The 15,089-nt window shown below is 40.1% G+C and overlaps 1 protein-coding gene across 3 annotated transcripts in view; it reads right to left on the bottom strand.

Moving 5' to 3' along the window:
- Window positions 1-14,687, bottom strand: part of GABRB2 (gamma-aminobutyric acid type A receptor subunit beta2) — a 238,042-nt gene extending 223,355 nt beyond the window's left edge. The window contains exons 1-4 of one of the 3 annotated variants that reach the window (XM_013064899.2): window positions 14,143-14,687; window positions 12,818-13,050; window positions 12,570-12,661; window positions 11,482-11,549 (exon numbers count right to left, since the gene is read on the bottom strand). In XM_013064899.2, the coding sequence (XP_012920353.1) occupies window positions 11,482-11,549; window positions 12,570-12,661; window positions 12,818-12,894 (237 nt within the window). In that variant the 5' untranslated portion in view covers window positions 12,895-13,050; window positions 14,143-14,687. Of the gene's footprint in view, window positions 1-11,481; window positions 11,550-12,569; window positions 12,662-12,817; window positions 13,051-13,700; window positions 13,815-14,142 lie in introns of those variants that run through there. The other 2 variants (XM_004737681.3, XM_004737679.3) reach the window with 2 other exon arrangements.
- Window positions 14,688-15,089: the final 402 nt, after the last annotated feature.

Below are 15,089 nucleotides of genomic sequence, written 5' to 3'. Positions count from 1 at the left end.
TTGAGGGACATTTGGGTGGCCCAGTGGGTTAAGCGTCCAACTCTTGGTTTTGGCTCAGGCCATGACCTCTCAGGTGGTGGGGTAAAGCTCAGCTTCAGGCTTTCTGTGCTCAGCATGGAGTCTGCCTGAGAGTCTTTCCTCTTCCCTCTTCCTTCCTCTTTGTGCTCTCTCTCGTAAATTATTAATTAATTGAAATCTTAAAAATAAATGCCTACTTCTAGTATGTTTGGTAGTATACATTATATATTAGTGGATAAATAAAGCCAAGTAGATGGATTAAATTCTCATGAGGAATCATCATTTCTATTCAAAATAAAAAATAAAATAACTGAGTGAATCATGGCTTTTAAAAACTACCTATTTAATTTTAAAAACTTCATGGAAAAGTCTACAGATAAACATTTTAAAAATGTTTTTGATTTGATGGTCTTGTACCAATTAGGCACTGAATTATTGATCTTTAGAGGAGCAATCTCAAGATGCTTAATCACTGAGGCCTTAGGATTAAGCATACTTCCAGATTAATAATGAGGCATCCATAAATAATTTACAGGAAGCTATTCAGTGGGATTGTCTCTATTTGAAAATGTGCAATACTAGTATTACTAGTCTCCAATTAAATAGCTACCTTTCTAACCAAAGAATAGCTAAATCATATTACCCTGAAATGTATATTAAAATATAAGTATTTCTGATTTTTTTCAGACATCTTAAAACTAAATACTTGATGGAGCTATTATTAATTTACTCATAGTATCAAATATTGTGATAGGTGTTTATCCCTCCCCCATTTCAAAACCTTTGTTTCAACTTTTGTTCTTTCTAAGTATTTTCATCATCTGGTTCAATAAAACTGGTATGGTAGCTCCAAAGGACATTTCATAAAAATAAAAGAAAGCCAGAGTTAGAAAATGTTTTTCAACATCTTCATACTTCCTTTAGCATCACCTGTCTTCTACTCCTCTCTTTGTGAAAATGCTTCAGATTCTCTCATCAAGTCAGAGCACTGACTCAAGAATTTCCAGTCTCTTCTGCATAGCAGCCAAGGTCCTGTGCAATTAAGCCCCACCTTATGTGTTCATACCCTGCATATTCATACCCTACACTGCACCCTACTACTCCAATCCACTCACATTAACTGTAAAATCTGACTAGTTCTTGGTTTCTGCATTTGTAAAAGAAAGGGATAATACAATTATCTAGCTCATAGCATTTTTGTGAACATTAAATGAGATAGCCATTTACACCCTGAATTTATATTTTTGTAATATTATTGTTGCTAACATACAATAACTTTCTTCATGTTGTCTGTACCCTATTACCCTTTCCCACAGAACTGTTCTTATTTTCCATCTATTCAAATCACACTGATCCTGTTTGTTTAGTTCAACTGTCTCCTTCATGACGTCTTCTTCTACAAATCCCACCCACTCTGACCATTTAGCTCTTTATTGTTGCAATTCCACATTATAACTAGAGGCCAGTCAGTTGTTGTAAAATTCCTTTAATTAGTGATTATATTAGCTTCCAACTTCACTATAAAATTAGTGTTCCTCAAACAGTGCCCTTCAGATAGTACCTGTGTCAGTCACATAGAAAGCTTTTAAGCATGCCGATTCCTGAACCTCATCCCAGTCCTACTGAGTCAGACTCTGGATATGGACCTAAAAATAGAATATGAATACTAGATTCAGATGATTCTACTGCATAGGGAAGTCCAAGAATCACTGTAAAAATTTGGTTCTCAAATTTTTATTTTGATTCTTCTCCCTGGAAGACACACCACTCTCTTCTCCCACCATCTGAAATATTCTTTTTTCTATCTAGCATCACCTTCCTCTTCAGGCAGTAAGATTAAGGTTTCTTGACTCTAGACTTACTTAGACCCTGTGTAAGAACCATTTCACATCCTTTCACAATCCAGTTGAATTAACAGAGTGCTACTTAAGTTAGCACTCAATAATATTTCCTTGTAGCTTGATGTCCTGTAGTCCTTTAATTACTGCTTCAACAAATTCATCCAATCCATATCTGTTGAGCACCTATTGTCAGGCATTGTTGTAGGTACTGTCAATGCATCTCTGATCTTCTATGGCTTACTTTTGTGTATCACTTTTCTAAAATATTTGTACGTTCACCTTTAAAACTCATTAATTGTTGCTATTGTGTTAGGAGAGAAGTTATTTTATCTTCAATTGCCAATTACTTCTAAGTTAAGACCTCTTGGCAAGTAAGTGGGTGGTAAGTGCCAAATTATAGAGCAAGGAAAAATGAGACTTGGCAATAAAAATGCCGATAGAATGTTAAAATGAGCACCAGCAAGAGCAATGGGCTGAAGACATTCCTATATTTTTCCGTATAAATAGGAACAGGATAATATAAAACAATTTCTCTCCTTGTTTAATAAAATGTGTATTTTGTAAATAAAATGCACAACTAGAAGCAACATATAAATCTCGTGTTTGTGGGCACCTGGGTTGCTCAGCCAGTTAAGTGTTTGCCTTCAGCTCAGGTCACGATCCTGGGGTTTTGGGATTCCATCCCACGCCAGGCTCTCTGCTCATCAGGGAGACTGCTTCTCCCTCTCCCTCTGCTGCTGACCCCTGCTCATGCTCCTTCTCTCTCTTTCTTTGTCTCTCTCTCTCACACACACACAAAAATAAATAAGTAAATACTTAAAAAAATATATTATGTTTGTGTCTTTTAAAAACTCATAACCATCCTTCCTCTTATTCTTCTTTTAACTGCTTTAAGTGTTTTTGTCATCTGAAAAATATAAGTTGATTTTGGAAAAACTAAGTAATATCAAAATAGAAACAGAGTAAAGAATAGCTGTGTAAACATGAGTCAAGTTGATTTAAAAATTTTTTAAATTTTCCATTTATATGCTATTTAAATCCAGTTCTCTATTTTATATCTGATTTGTATATTATTGTTAATGGTGCATAAGTAAAAGAAAATATGTTTATTTTCAAATAATCAATAGCTAGAATTATGACTAATAATCTATTAAATATATTTTTAAATTGCTTTTTGAAAAAATAAAGGATGAACAAAAAATAAAATGTCAGTATATTTATATGTATGTTTGTAAGATCATGGAAAAATACACATCAGTTCACTTAGGTGGTAGTAGAGATCTGTATTTTTTTTTATGAAGCATAAGTCTGTAAAAAATATTCATTATGTATTAAGTGAAAGTGTAAATTATAAAATTTTCTCTACAAAATAACTGGAATGTGTCAAATATGAATAAACAAAGAGATGAGAACTAGAAGGTAATATAGACCAATTAGAATACAGTTTTAATGAAGTAATGGGGATGTGGATAATTTTTGCTTTCAATGTTTGCTAGCATTTTAAAATTGGTTTTGTGACAATGTACCTCCAAACATAAATGTACATAGTGATTAAGCAAAAGATTATTGAGAAAAACCTCAACCACAAATCTTCTCTTTTCTCTTTGGTTGGAGATAAAACCACAATACCATTCTTTACACCAGTGGTTCTCAACTGGGGACAATACCCTCACCCTACATGACACATTTAACAATTTCTGGAGACATTTTTGGTTTTCACAACAGCAGAAGTACTTCTGGAAGCTAGTAGGTAGAGGCGAGGATGCTGTTCAACATCTTACAAGGCACATGACAGCCCCCTAACAATAAAGAAGTTTCTGGTCCAAAGTGACAATAATGCTGAGGGTAAGAAATCTTGTTATAGAATGATCACCAAAGAAATCAGTGCCGTTCCCCAAAATTAATACACACACATGCCCCTCCTTTATAGCTAGGAAAAACACTTTGTCTGACTTCCATTCTTGAAGGAATTCCCACAACCATTTAATTATTTGAGTGGGGGTTGAGAGGAGTACATAGAAGTACCCATGATGCACTATAATATGAAACCTGAGAATCTTCCTTTTGCCTGCTGTCTCTTGTAGAGTAAGCCTATAATCCTATCTTTATTTCATGTCATAGTTAAGCAAGAGCATTATTCAGGGTATCCATAAAGTAACAGCAAAAAAAAAAAAAAAAAATTGTCCTAAAAGTCAACCAAGAAAAAAATGGATTTATCAGCTGTAGTATAAAGTGGCATAGATGTTTAAAAATAGGCAAGTCTTCTAGAGATATAATCTTTATAATGAGTCTCATTGATACTATGTGGGATGGAGGAAGGAAAGATCTGGGAAAAAAAGAAAACCGCCTTTAAGAGAATTATTTGCTGGAGCAACTTTTCAGAAATCAGATATCAGAAAAATGTGTTCTCAATGGAAAAAAAGTTCAATTGAAGATGAGGTCTTTATAATAAAAAAATACGGGAAAGGGTGTGGTCTTTTCACATAGTGTCCACCCACAGGCATAACCACTGAGTTTATGTTTCTTTTTTTTTCTTTTTTTTTTTCTTTTTAAGATTCTGTCCATTTATTTGACAGAGAGAGGGAGAGATCACAAGCAGGCAGAGCAGCAGACAGAGAGATGGGGGAAGCAGGCTCCCTGCCGAGCAGAGAGCCCGATGTGGGGCTTGATTCCAGGACCCTGAGATCACAACCTGAGCTGAAGGCAGAGCCACCCAGGCGCCCGAGTTTATGTTTCTTAAACATACCAGTCAGTATTTTCTGGCATTTATTGGCCTTCATGGTTATCTGACAGATTCTTTTGGAGCAACAAGAAAATTATTAGATAATTTTGCCGTACCCATTCATAATGAAAGAAATTATGAATCAAGAAATATTCTAGGTTTTTCAAGATCTTATGTAAATCTTCTTTTATTGCATGGTTTAAATTATGTACAATAGATGTAATTTAATGTATTAGTTTCTCAAGGATGGGGATCATTTCTTTTATTTTATATACCCTGAATAAAGCACCTATTTGGAATCACTTAAATAAAAATTAAGATTTTTTTTTAAGGTGGATAGAGTGAGGAATGTCATCTTATGAAGGATTAGTTTATCTGGCCTATCCACTGTTTCAAAAAAAAAAAGAAAGAAAGAAAGAAAAGAAAACAAATCCTGAAACAAAACAGTGTCCTCAAAGGATGAAAATGATTTATTTATTTATTTATTTATTTATTTATTTTTAACGAGGCCTTGTTACACTTAAAACTGCAATAGAATCATATGGCTAAGATTAAGGAATGTGAAATCAGTCATTTGCTATCTGTATGACCTTGAACAAGTCACTTAACCTCTCTGGGCCTCAGGGTCCTCCTTTGCAAGTAGGTTGATAGTAGCCATCTCACTGTTTTTATAGGAAGATTGCATGAGATAATGTAAATCAACAGGATAGCTACGTGAGTTAAGAACTCAATAAACATTAACTATATTTTATTATATTAGTGTTAGGATGATAATGGAAAATGTTGGCTACTGTACAGAAGAGGAAGAGTGGCGGGAGAGTGGGAAGGAGAAGAAGAAAAAGGAGAGAATGTAACATGCTTGCCAAAAGTTGGGTAAGAGGGTTTCTAAGCATAATGTGTTTAGAATTAAGTATGCCATAACCTTCGCCATGCTTCATGCTTCATAGCCATCCTTCTGTGTGTCCCAGCTAACCTCACCTACTCACCCCTTCTCCAGAGTCGTTTTAACCTCCTCTATTCTCAACAGAGATTGTCTCCCATGTCAGAGAGAAGAGAGAGGTCTTCCATCAAGCAAGCCTCTAGCATCCTGTCCTGCCACTCTACCTATCCCTTGCATTGTATCTGCAACCTACTCCCTTCTAAAGGAAACTTCTCCAAATTATATATCATTCTTTTTAGCTCTTTCCCTACTTCAGTTCAGATCCAAATTTTTCAAAAGTATTTTTTCCAACCACTAAAGCTCCTTGATGTTTACCAGAGACCTCTTGTTACTACTCTAGTTGGGAGCTAAGTCTCAGAACTTATTTCATTTACATTTTTTTTTATTTCTTATTTTTTTTATTTTTTTATTTTTTATAAACATATATTTTTATCCCCAGGGGTACAGAACTTATTTCAATTAATCATTGTGGCATGTGACACTGCTAACCACTTTCTTCTTCTTTTGTTAAGATTGATTTATTTATCTGAGAGAGACAAAGACAGGCTGAGAACATGGGTGGGGGAGGGGCAGAAGGAGAAGAGAGAGAATCTCAAGCAAAGTCCCTGCCAAATAAGCAAACAAGGAGTCTGAGGCAGCCTTATCCCACAACCCTGAGATCATGACCTGAGGCAAAACCAAGAGTCAGAGGCTTAACCAACTGAGCCACCCAGGTGTCCCACTTTCTTCTTTTTGAACCTCTCTTGCACCTGAGTTTCCAAAACACTCTTACCTGCAGGTTCTCTTCCTAACTCTCTGATTACGGCTTAGATACTTATTAATCTTTGTGGACTCCTTTTCAGTATTCCTCTATTTAAATTACAGCTCTCGCCAGATCTCCATTTGTCACTGTCTTGTCACTTTCCCTATTTAATTGTACCCATTCATACTATTATAAATACTACTTATAAACTGACTATGTCCAAGTTCATTTCTCTAGTCATGACTTCTTACGTGGCTCTAGACTCTGTATTTTCCAATCTCCCATGGTAGATTTCGCATCTGTAGAAAACTCAACACATCCCAAGCTGAGCTCGCTGTCTGTCCATATGCCTAATTCCCCACCCCATCTCCAACTTGGCTGCTCTTTTCGTGTCCTCTGTATCAATAAATAGTGCCATCAGAAATTGGGATTGACCAAGTCCTTTTCTTCTACCTTGTAAATGCCCCTGTTTTTTAATCTTTTCTTTTATATCCCTGCCTCAATTCATCAATTCTTCCCGGATTTTTGCAATGAGCTTTCATCTTCTCTCCCAACTTTACATTTTGCTTAACTGTATTTCAGAAGAATTTTCCTGAAGTGTGAATCTGTTCATGCAATTCTCCTATTCACATCCTTTCATGGGTCCCTGCAGTCCTCACAGCAAAATTTAAACTCTTCAGCAAGCTGCATAAATGGCTTTATAGGCTGATCACTGCCTATGATCTCCATACCAGCTCTTATCACCTCCTCACTTTCACTCCCAACTCCAGCCATTTAAAGCTACTTGCAAATCCCTAACCCCATTTATCTCTCCTGTGCTTTTTTTTTTCTTTCTTTCTTTATCTATGTGCCATTATTTTTGCTTGGGACATCTATCCACAGCCCTCTAATCCCATCCTCACCTAGTAATTTCTATGTAATATCTGATTCTGCATTCCAATATACCCTGTGTATTTCGTCCTTCAAAGCATTTATAATCCTGCACTGTGGTTCTTTCTACATTGTTTAAACAGTGAATGCCTTGAGTTTGAGGCCTATGAGTCTATGTTCTGTTTCTCCACATATATGGTATGGTGTTCTAGTGAATAATAAAAAATTGCTGTTATGAAAACAAATAGTTCACCCAATATCTGTGGCATTCACCAGGAGTCAAACATCCAGCCAACCATTGTGTACAGAGCAAGATCTATACACTGTAATTCTGTGTATAGATACACAGGGGAGATACACTGTAATTCTGTCTATATGCAGTTTATAAACATGAATCAGGAAGCTAGAATGAATATGTAGCATATATAGAAATTTGAAATGGCAAATATCAAACAAATGGTGAAACCAACAAGTGACAAAGGAACACATGGGAGATACAGACCACTAGGTACTCAGTTGACTACTCATAAAAAAAAGTTTTAGAAAAAAGATAGATATAAGTACAGTAAGAGTCTGCAGAAGAATTAAGAATAGTGAACACCTAGATGCTAAGTCTCATGAGGTCAGAGGACAAATTGATCTTGTTCACTGATCTGTTTCTAAGGCCTAACATGGTTGGATCATAGTAGCTGCTAACTAAGCATTTGTGTTGAATTGAATTTTAAACTGTGCATCTGTTGATGCAAGAAAACATCTGTTTAAAAAAAAAAAAAAAGGCAGCACTTTTTCTCTTTCGCCATTCCATAAAAAGGTAATTTGTGTGTGTGTTTACTAGAACTATTTCCTCAAAAGTGAAATATTGCTTCACTCTTTGGTTGGCAAATGTGTTGTTTCAAGATGGAGAAGTATCTGCTTTAAATGAAGAGAAAGCTATTTCGGTCCTTAATTCTCAGAGCCAATTTTGGATCTTAAAATGCACTTTTCATCAAAGAGTCTTAACAAAAAGATTCCTGCCAATGTAACCAAGACATCTAAAAATATTTCATTCTAAAGCCAAGCTTTCTGCTCAGGAGCATTCTAATTGAAATCACATTCTTCCAAAGATCTAGCATTGGGCCATTAGTCACCTGAGTAAGCTATCATCCTCACCTTCATGAGTAGGAACTCACAACTGCATGATATTTAGGAATTCTGCATTTTCCTTATATTTATGCTGGATTTCCAAGTTTTCCAGGAACTTCTTTGTACTCAACAGAGCTATTACACTAAACCAAACCAGCAACACATATAACTGTGGGTTGGAAGTCAATTTAACATGTCCCCCCTAATTTCAAACATAAAGAAAATTGAGACCTGGTAATATAAATTATTGACCCAAGTACATTAAACGCACAGTTAGAGTAGACAGTTTCTTGAGTGATAGCCTGTTATTCCGTCTTCCACATAAGTTATGTTCATAGAACATCAATACCTTCACATATGTTGTTTTATTAATTCTAATTGTCACTAAGTAAAATGGGACTATTCCTCCCCTCCAACAGGTGAGGAAATTGAGCTTCATCTGTCTTTGAATTCCCTCAGGATGACTGAGCAGCAGAAGCAGAACGAGAATTCAAAACTCCTGACTTGGTTCAGATATTATTATTATTGTGATTTACTAGGAGCATCAAATTGACATGGGTCTTTTCCTTCAGTACAAATGAGTCTTTGACAATCTATATGACCCAGTGTCTACCATCCCTCAAATATACTATTTGCTATAGTAAAAGGAAGTTACAATTACTAGAGGTTGCATGTCACAAAACATAACATGCATGTTAATTAATTTTGAGGTTTTATTTAAATAATCAGTCATTCTTTCAGAACTAAAAATGATCAAAAAGATACTAATACTTTTAAACCTGTATACAGAGGACAATATGCCATGAACATCTTCTTCTTTTTTTTTTTTACACACCAGTGATGAAATTTCCCATCTGTTGCTTCAAATCAAATAAGCATATCTAAAAATAAAATATCCTGCAAAATTTTTCTTTGAAGGATTAATTTAAAGTCACTCTGACTGTTAGCTGAAATGTGTTAATTTTTCAACAAGTAAAAATACGTCTGGACAAGTCTACATGTGTTAGCAGTAGGCTAAGAAAGGAATCTGGTATGGGATTTTTGACACTTGGTTCTAATCATTAATGCTGCAGTACTGGCCTATTTACAACCTGACATTTGTTTTTGCACTTTCAACATCCCATGATTTTTCAGCAACAGTAAATAGCTTTAAGAGATGACACCTTGCCTTAGCTGGTGTCTATATTTTGACTAGCAGGTCTTGGCATTGTGTCCAGTTCAGATGCCTTTCCAAAATGCTGCATGCAGGTAAAAGGTGAACAAAACTTAAGAAAAAAAAAAAAACGCTACTCTAAACATTTGGGTGATATAACACATCTAAGTTCCTAGTTGACCTATCACAGCAACTTCTAATCTTCTCATCATTTGGACTCTGTTTGGACTCTGTTTCCTAATTTTTCCATAGAATACCATTTTGTGATGTTGTTATGTAAAAAAAATAAATAAATAAATCAAAAGGAGTCTAATTTGACTATATGTAGGACACAGAACAATACCTGATTTCTAATCACTCTGTTTCTAGCAACACAATTTAGATTAAAATGTTTGGGACTTGGGAGGTACTCATTTTAGGACATTTTTTTACTTTACTCTTTTTTTTTTTTTTTTTGCTTCACTCTTGTTGGCAAATGGTAATGGTTATGGTAAAACTCCAAATTTAAACCAATGAAAGACCTCCATAATCCCACAAAAGTGAATATTTGTATATCTGAGAGATTAGTTTCCCAAGGATGACATATTCTCTAGACAACAGGGGATTTTCATAACGTGTGGGAAATCTGTAGTTCTGAATGACCCAATACTGTCTCAGTCTGTGTTTGTATCTTATATATCAAAAACCTTACCAATAAGTAGAATAGAAGAAGACAAACATGTCATTAAAACATGGCTGAAACTGTTGAATATTCCCTGGAGTAGTCGTGAGATGTTTTATAACCTTGTGATACCTCAGGATTATCAACTGTCTTTGGAGAGTGTATAGGGATAAGGCTGGTGATTTGACTTGCTCTCTATTTGAATTCTGATATGAAAATTTGCATAATGTTGAGAGCCTATCCACTACCTAGCACTTTGGCTCTCTTGAGTTAATTAGTAAGTGTCTTAACTTTCAAGTCCTGATGGCTGGCTTAGAATTGTTTTTGCAGAAAACTTTACACACGACATCCTCTGATTTAAATAGTTCATTTCATTTCTAGGAAGAACCATGCCACAACACGATCTTCTGAAATGTTCTGTGTACGTTCAGGATTGAAAGTAACACTCGCATCTTACATTCAGGTGTGGCCTTTCTAGAGAGACCTTTCCAAAGGAGAAAACTTCAAAGACACAGAGTAGAAAAGTCACTGGAAAGACAAGTAGCAGCCCAAGCAATCTGGGGTATCTGGGACACTTGTCATTGTTTGGTACGTCTGTAGTGACCCAAGGTAGGCAGCAGGGGGCGCTCCTGCATGAAGCAAACCCCCCACAAGTGTCCCTGTTTGGGAACACGGAGGCTTTTTATCTTAGCATTTGCCCCAAGTCCAACAAGGTAGCCAATAAAAAGTGCAGTTGCCCATAAAATGTACGACCTTAGGATATACAGTGAAAAACCTTGCAGAAGTGACTAGCTAGGGCACATGGGTCTGAGCTTGCTTTTAGAAAACAGGGTGACCAATTTTTGTAATTTATTTTGGTGGGCAGCAGACTTTAAAAGAGCTGGTGAACAATTGTAGGAGGAGGAGATTGCCATCAGCTGTAAAGAAACCATCTCTGAAAGCAACAAGTGGACATCAGTATCCCAGGGTCATTTAGTCAGCCTCTTTGTGACCGTTTAGTTTATAGTTATATTCCCTGTGCAATATCAAATCAAAACCCTTCCCTCTTTTCCTGACCCCACCCCAAACTCAGAAAATCCTTGATGAATCTCGTTTCCCACTAAACCTTAAGAAATGTGGCTTCTGCAAGGGATCTTCTGCATGTGGCTGTGTTTTGTACGTGAATTATGATGCATTTTACTTGCTCTGTAACAATTCCCAGGTATCCAAACCAGGTAGGAAAAATCCTTAGGGACCAAAAAACGATGGCTTTGAAACCTCAAACACAGTGGGCTTCAAAGCAAAATCCTCAGCCCTCAGCCCCACTTCATACATATACTCATGCATACATCATCCCCACCAACCGGCTCCTTTCCACTTCCTGTCCCCAAATAAAGGTCTGCGGAGATAAAACCATGAACCTCAATACTCACCATATTAACTTCGGAAACCATATCAATGCTGGCGATGTCAATGTTCATTCCCACAGCCACAGGGGGACCTGTGAACCAAGATAGCCAGCCACGTGATTTCTGAGAACTTCATTCATTCTCAGCAAGAGCTTTCCCTGGGCATGGGGTATTCTGCCCCAAATGCCTCCCCCACTGCTCACCCTTATATTCTTCACTTCTCTGCTCCTTTTTAAAAGGAGTGCCAGGCACTCCTCTAGGAAATGCTCTATGGAACGTGTACACACGTGCCCTCCTGTAAGAGGGATTCCAATTCTATCTACATATGTAGATGTCTCAGTATGAGAAAACACAACTCACAGAAGTCAGAGGAACCAGTCTAGCCTGAGGGAATTTTTATATATTGCACTAAAACCCCCTCCTCCTCATTCTTTCCCGCCCCCCTTCCGTGCGCAGGTTTTAACTCTTTGAGTTTCGGAAGAATCTAAAGCAAAATTAAATGGGCATATCAGTGTATCTAAGGCTGCAGCAAGAGGTACCTAGCCCTTCTCCACTTACCCTCCCTGCCTTTTAGCCCTCCCCAACCCCTTCCCTCCCCACCCCCCCACCCCCGCCCCACACAGTGGTGCTTCCAGGTCTGGATAATATCCAGATACCAGCCACTTTAAACCATTGCCAGAACTCTTCCAAAGTAGGCGGGCACAGGGGATTAATGTCACTTTTCAACCAATTGCCTGCACATTTTGTTCTCAAAAATGTTCACGATGGCCACCAGTAAGCCAGGTTCTCTGGGCACACAATTAGCTAAACTTAAAAGGGTTGTATCTTAATGAAGCAAAGACAGTGAAGCAAAAGATTTCAGCAGTGAAGCTTAAGAACAGCAGTCACCTATACACTCTAAGAGGGTCTCACTGAAAGACCATCAGAGTGCTGGATAGCAACAAATCGGCTTAAGTTTGGATCACTTTCTCAATATGGTAACGGAGAGACACATTTCGCTATACCACATGCGGCCAACAATGAGGGAGAGGGAAGACACAGCGCGCACAAAGCTCACAAGACAGCTTAGGCTATAGCTGGGCTGTTTCTTATTTCCAAGGCAACCCCATTACCTCCAAAATCTGGTCTCAGACGAATGTCATAGCCTTTCAGGAGTCTATCCACTGTCTCTTTAACCAGCGACATATTACTAGGGTCATTGACACTAAGGAAAGAAAAGACAATAAACAGGCATCAATAAGGCAGCAGGCACATCGTCTTCAGCATTTATCTGATCCTCACTACAGATCCCTGCTCACAGAGGTATGCAGACAGAGCCCTTCAAAGTGAAATGAAAAGGAGAAATGCTGGGCACACTTACCTCTGCGCACAGACAGCGGCGATTATTAAGGGGAATGACCAAATCCCAAAGTAGCCCTTTTTCCGGACTCTCCACATCCCTTTAGTTTTTGATGGGATTGAGGGTTTCACTGAAGAGAGGAGATCCAACTTAGTCTGCCCAGTGCAGTAATTCTAATGTGAGGCGCATGCGCACGGTGTACCAAAACATCAAAGGGGCAGCAGCGGCTGCCTGGGACCGAGCAGATTTTCTTGCTAAGGGAAAAAAAAAAAAAAATTAAAGGGGAAAAAGGAAAAACATATATATATATATATAACATATACATATTTGAATAATATAAGAAAGTCACCCCAAGGAGGACCCAGAGTAAAATCTTTGTTTTCCTTTCGTTAAGACAAAACAACTAGAGCCTCTGGTAAGTTTTGGTAGTTCCTGGAGGCAGTTTTGTACCTCACGGGTTTTTGGGGCGTGTTTGTGTGTTTCCTCTTAAATATGCAAAACCAGACAGGGAATTTAAAAGACAGCAGGTGTGGACTGCTAGTGGAAATGGGTTGCCTGGGAGCCCACTTCTGGTATCAGCAAGCCTAAGAGGAGAGTAGTTTGAACTTTATTTCCTGGCGAATAGCATCCCCTGCGTGGGGCGAGATTTGTGCTGGAGATGGGGGTTGTGCGGTGAGGATGGGGGGGGGGAGGGACGGTGGGTGCAGCAGTCCAAGGGGGAGGGAAGAAAGAAACCAATGGGAGAAGTGCTGAGCAATCCGTCGGATTTGGGGCGGGGGGGGGCGGGTAGGGGAGTAGAGAATAAGAAAGAAACGGAAAAATAGAAAAAGAAAAAGAAAGGAAGAATAAAATGATGCCTGGTCTCTTCTAGGAGTCAAGGAGCAAGCTTTTCTTCACTACTCACGAGCGGTTTCTTTCTCCTCCTCCTCACCCTTTGCCCCCTATTCCCAGAGAAGAAAACCTCGGGGTCCCGGTTTCTTGCCGTGTGACGTGCCTGACCCGCTAGTCCGGATTATTTATAGAAGGAGGTGGGGGGGGGGAGGCGAGGGGAGCAGAAAGGCAAAGCTGTCTCTCCAGGTTTCGGTCTGATTCTGCATTGGGAAATTATTAGTGGGGAGGGTGGGGTTTGGATGAGGGGGTGATGGGACTTGTGAGCGTGGGGAACGCGGATGGCTAGAGCCAGACCCTGGGTGCCGGGGGCGAGAGGGCTGGAGCGGCGAAACGGTGCTGCAAGGGCAGGTGGCCCTGGGGGGGCACCCCTGGCGGACCCCCCCCACGCCCCCTCCTAGCACGCGCACAGGCGCGCGCACGTGCAGGCACCCAACCCGCCTCCCGCGCCTACTTACCTCCCGGGCCTGCGCTGGCCGCCCACTCCTGCCGCGGGCGGAGCCGGTGCCCCCCGGAGCTCTGTCCCAGCCGGAGAGGGCGAGTGGCGGCTAAGGGACACCTGGCTGTTCTGGGGCTGAGTGTGGCTCCGGGTGGCAAAAGCCAGAGCGGTCCCTAGAAGGCAGCAAAATGAGGAAGGGGCCTAGGGACGCCTGGGGGCCCGGCGTTCTCCCTCTCTCTCCGCTCACCTCGCCCTCGCTCGCCTCGCCAGTGCCGGGAGACACTCTGAGACCCCGATGCTGCCTCTTCCCTGCCGCCCGAGCCTTTGCCCGGCTCCCCAATGCCACCGGAACCCGGAGGAGGCAGCGAGTGAGCTCGGCGGTTGGAGAGGGAGCGAGATACTCAATTCACGGCCGAAATGTTTCCTCAGCTCGAGGGAGAGAGACGTGCCGCGGGGGCCAGCAGCGGCTACAAGGCTGGGGGTTCTGGGTGTGCGAGGGAGCCCGAGGCCAGGACGCCTTCCTCTCCCGGTACTCCCGAGTTATCTCGGAACGAGGGAGGAGGGAGGAGGGGATGTAGGGTAGGTGATGCCGCTGCCCCTTCCCCCACTCCTCGGTGAGGAACGGGAAAAGCCAGAGCCCAAACCTACGTTCGGGACCCGGAGCAGTTTTCGCTTCTAACTCCTATTGCTGATCATTGCTCCCCATTAACTGAGCGCCTACTACTTGCCAGGAGTGCTTGATTAATTCTTACAACTGTCCCAGGATTTAGCCATCACCTCAGTTCCCTCATAGGGATTTAGAAGCTGGTGCGCTGTAGCGAAGCGACTTGGCCAAGGTCACCTAGTAGGCTAGAGGCGGAACCCGAATTGAACTCCAAAGCCAGTGTCCCTAACCAAGACTAGACAGCCTTCTTGGCCCCTAAGTCCGAGACCATGCCGGCTGCCGGCTCTCAGCTGCCGCAGAGC

Source organism: Mustela putorius, unplaced genomic scaffold (assembly GCF_011764305.1).
Source record: "Mustela putorius furo isolate JIRA1106 unplaced genomic scaffold, ASM1176430v1.1 tig00000145_pilon_pilon_pilon, whole genome shotgun sequence".
Taxonomy (NCBI): domain Eukaryota; kingdom Metazoa; phylum Chordata; class Mammalia; order Carnivora; family Mustelidae; genus Mustela; species Mustela putorius.
Note: the sequence above shows the minus strand (reverse complement) of the source record. Positions and strands in the feature narration are given on the sequence as shown.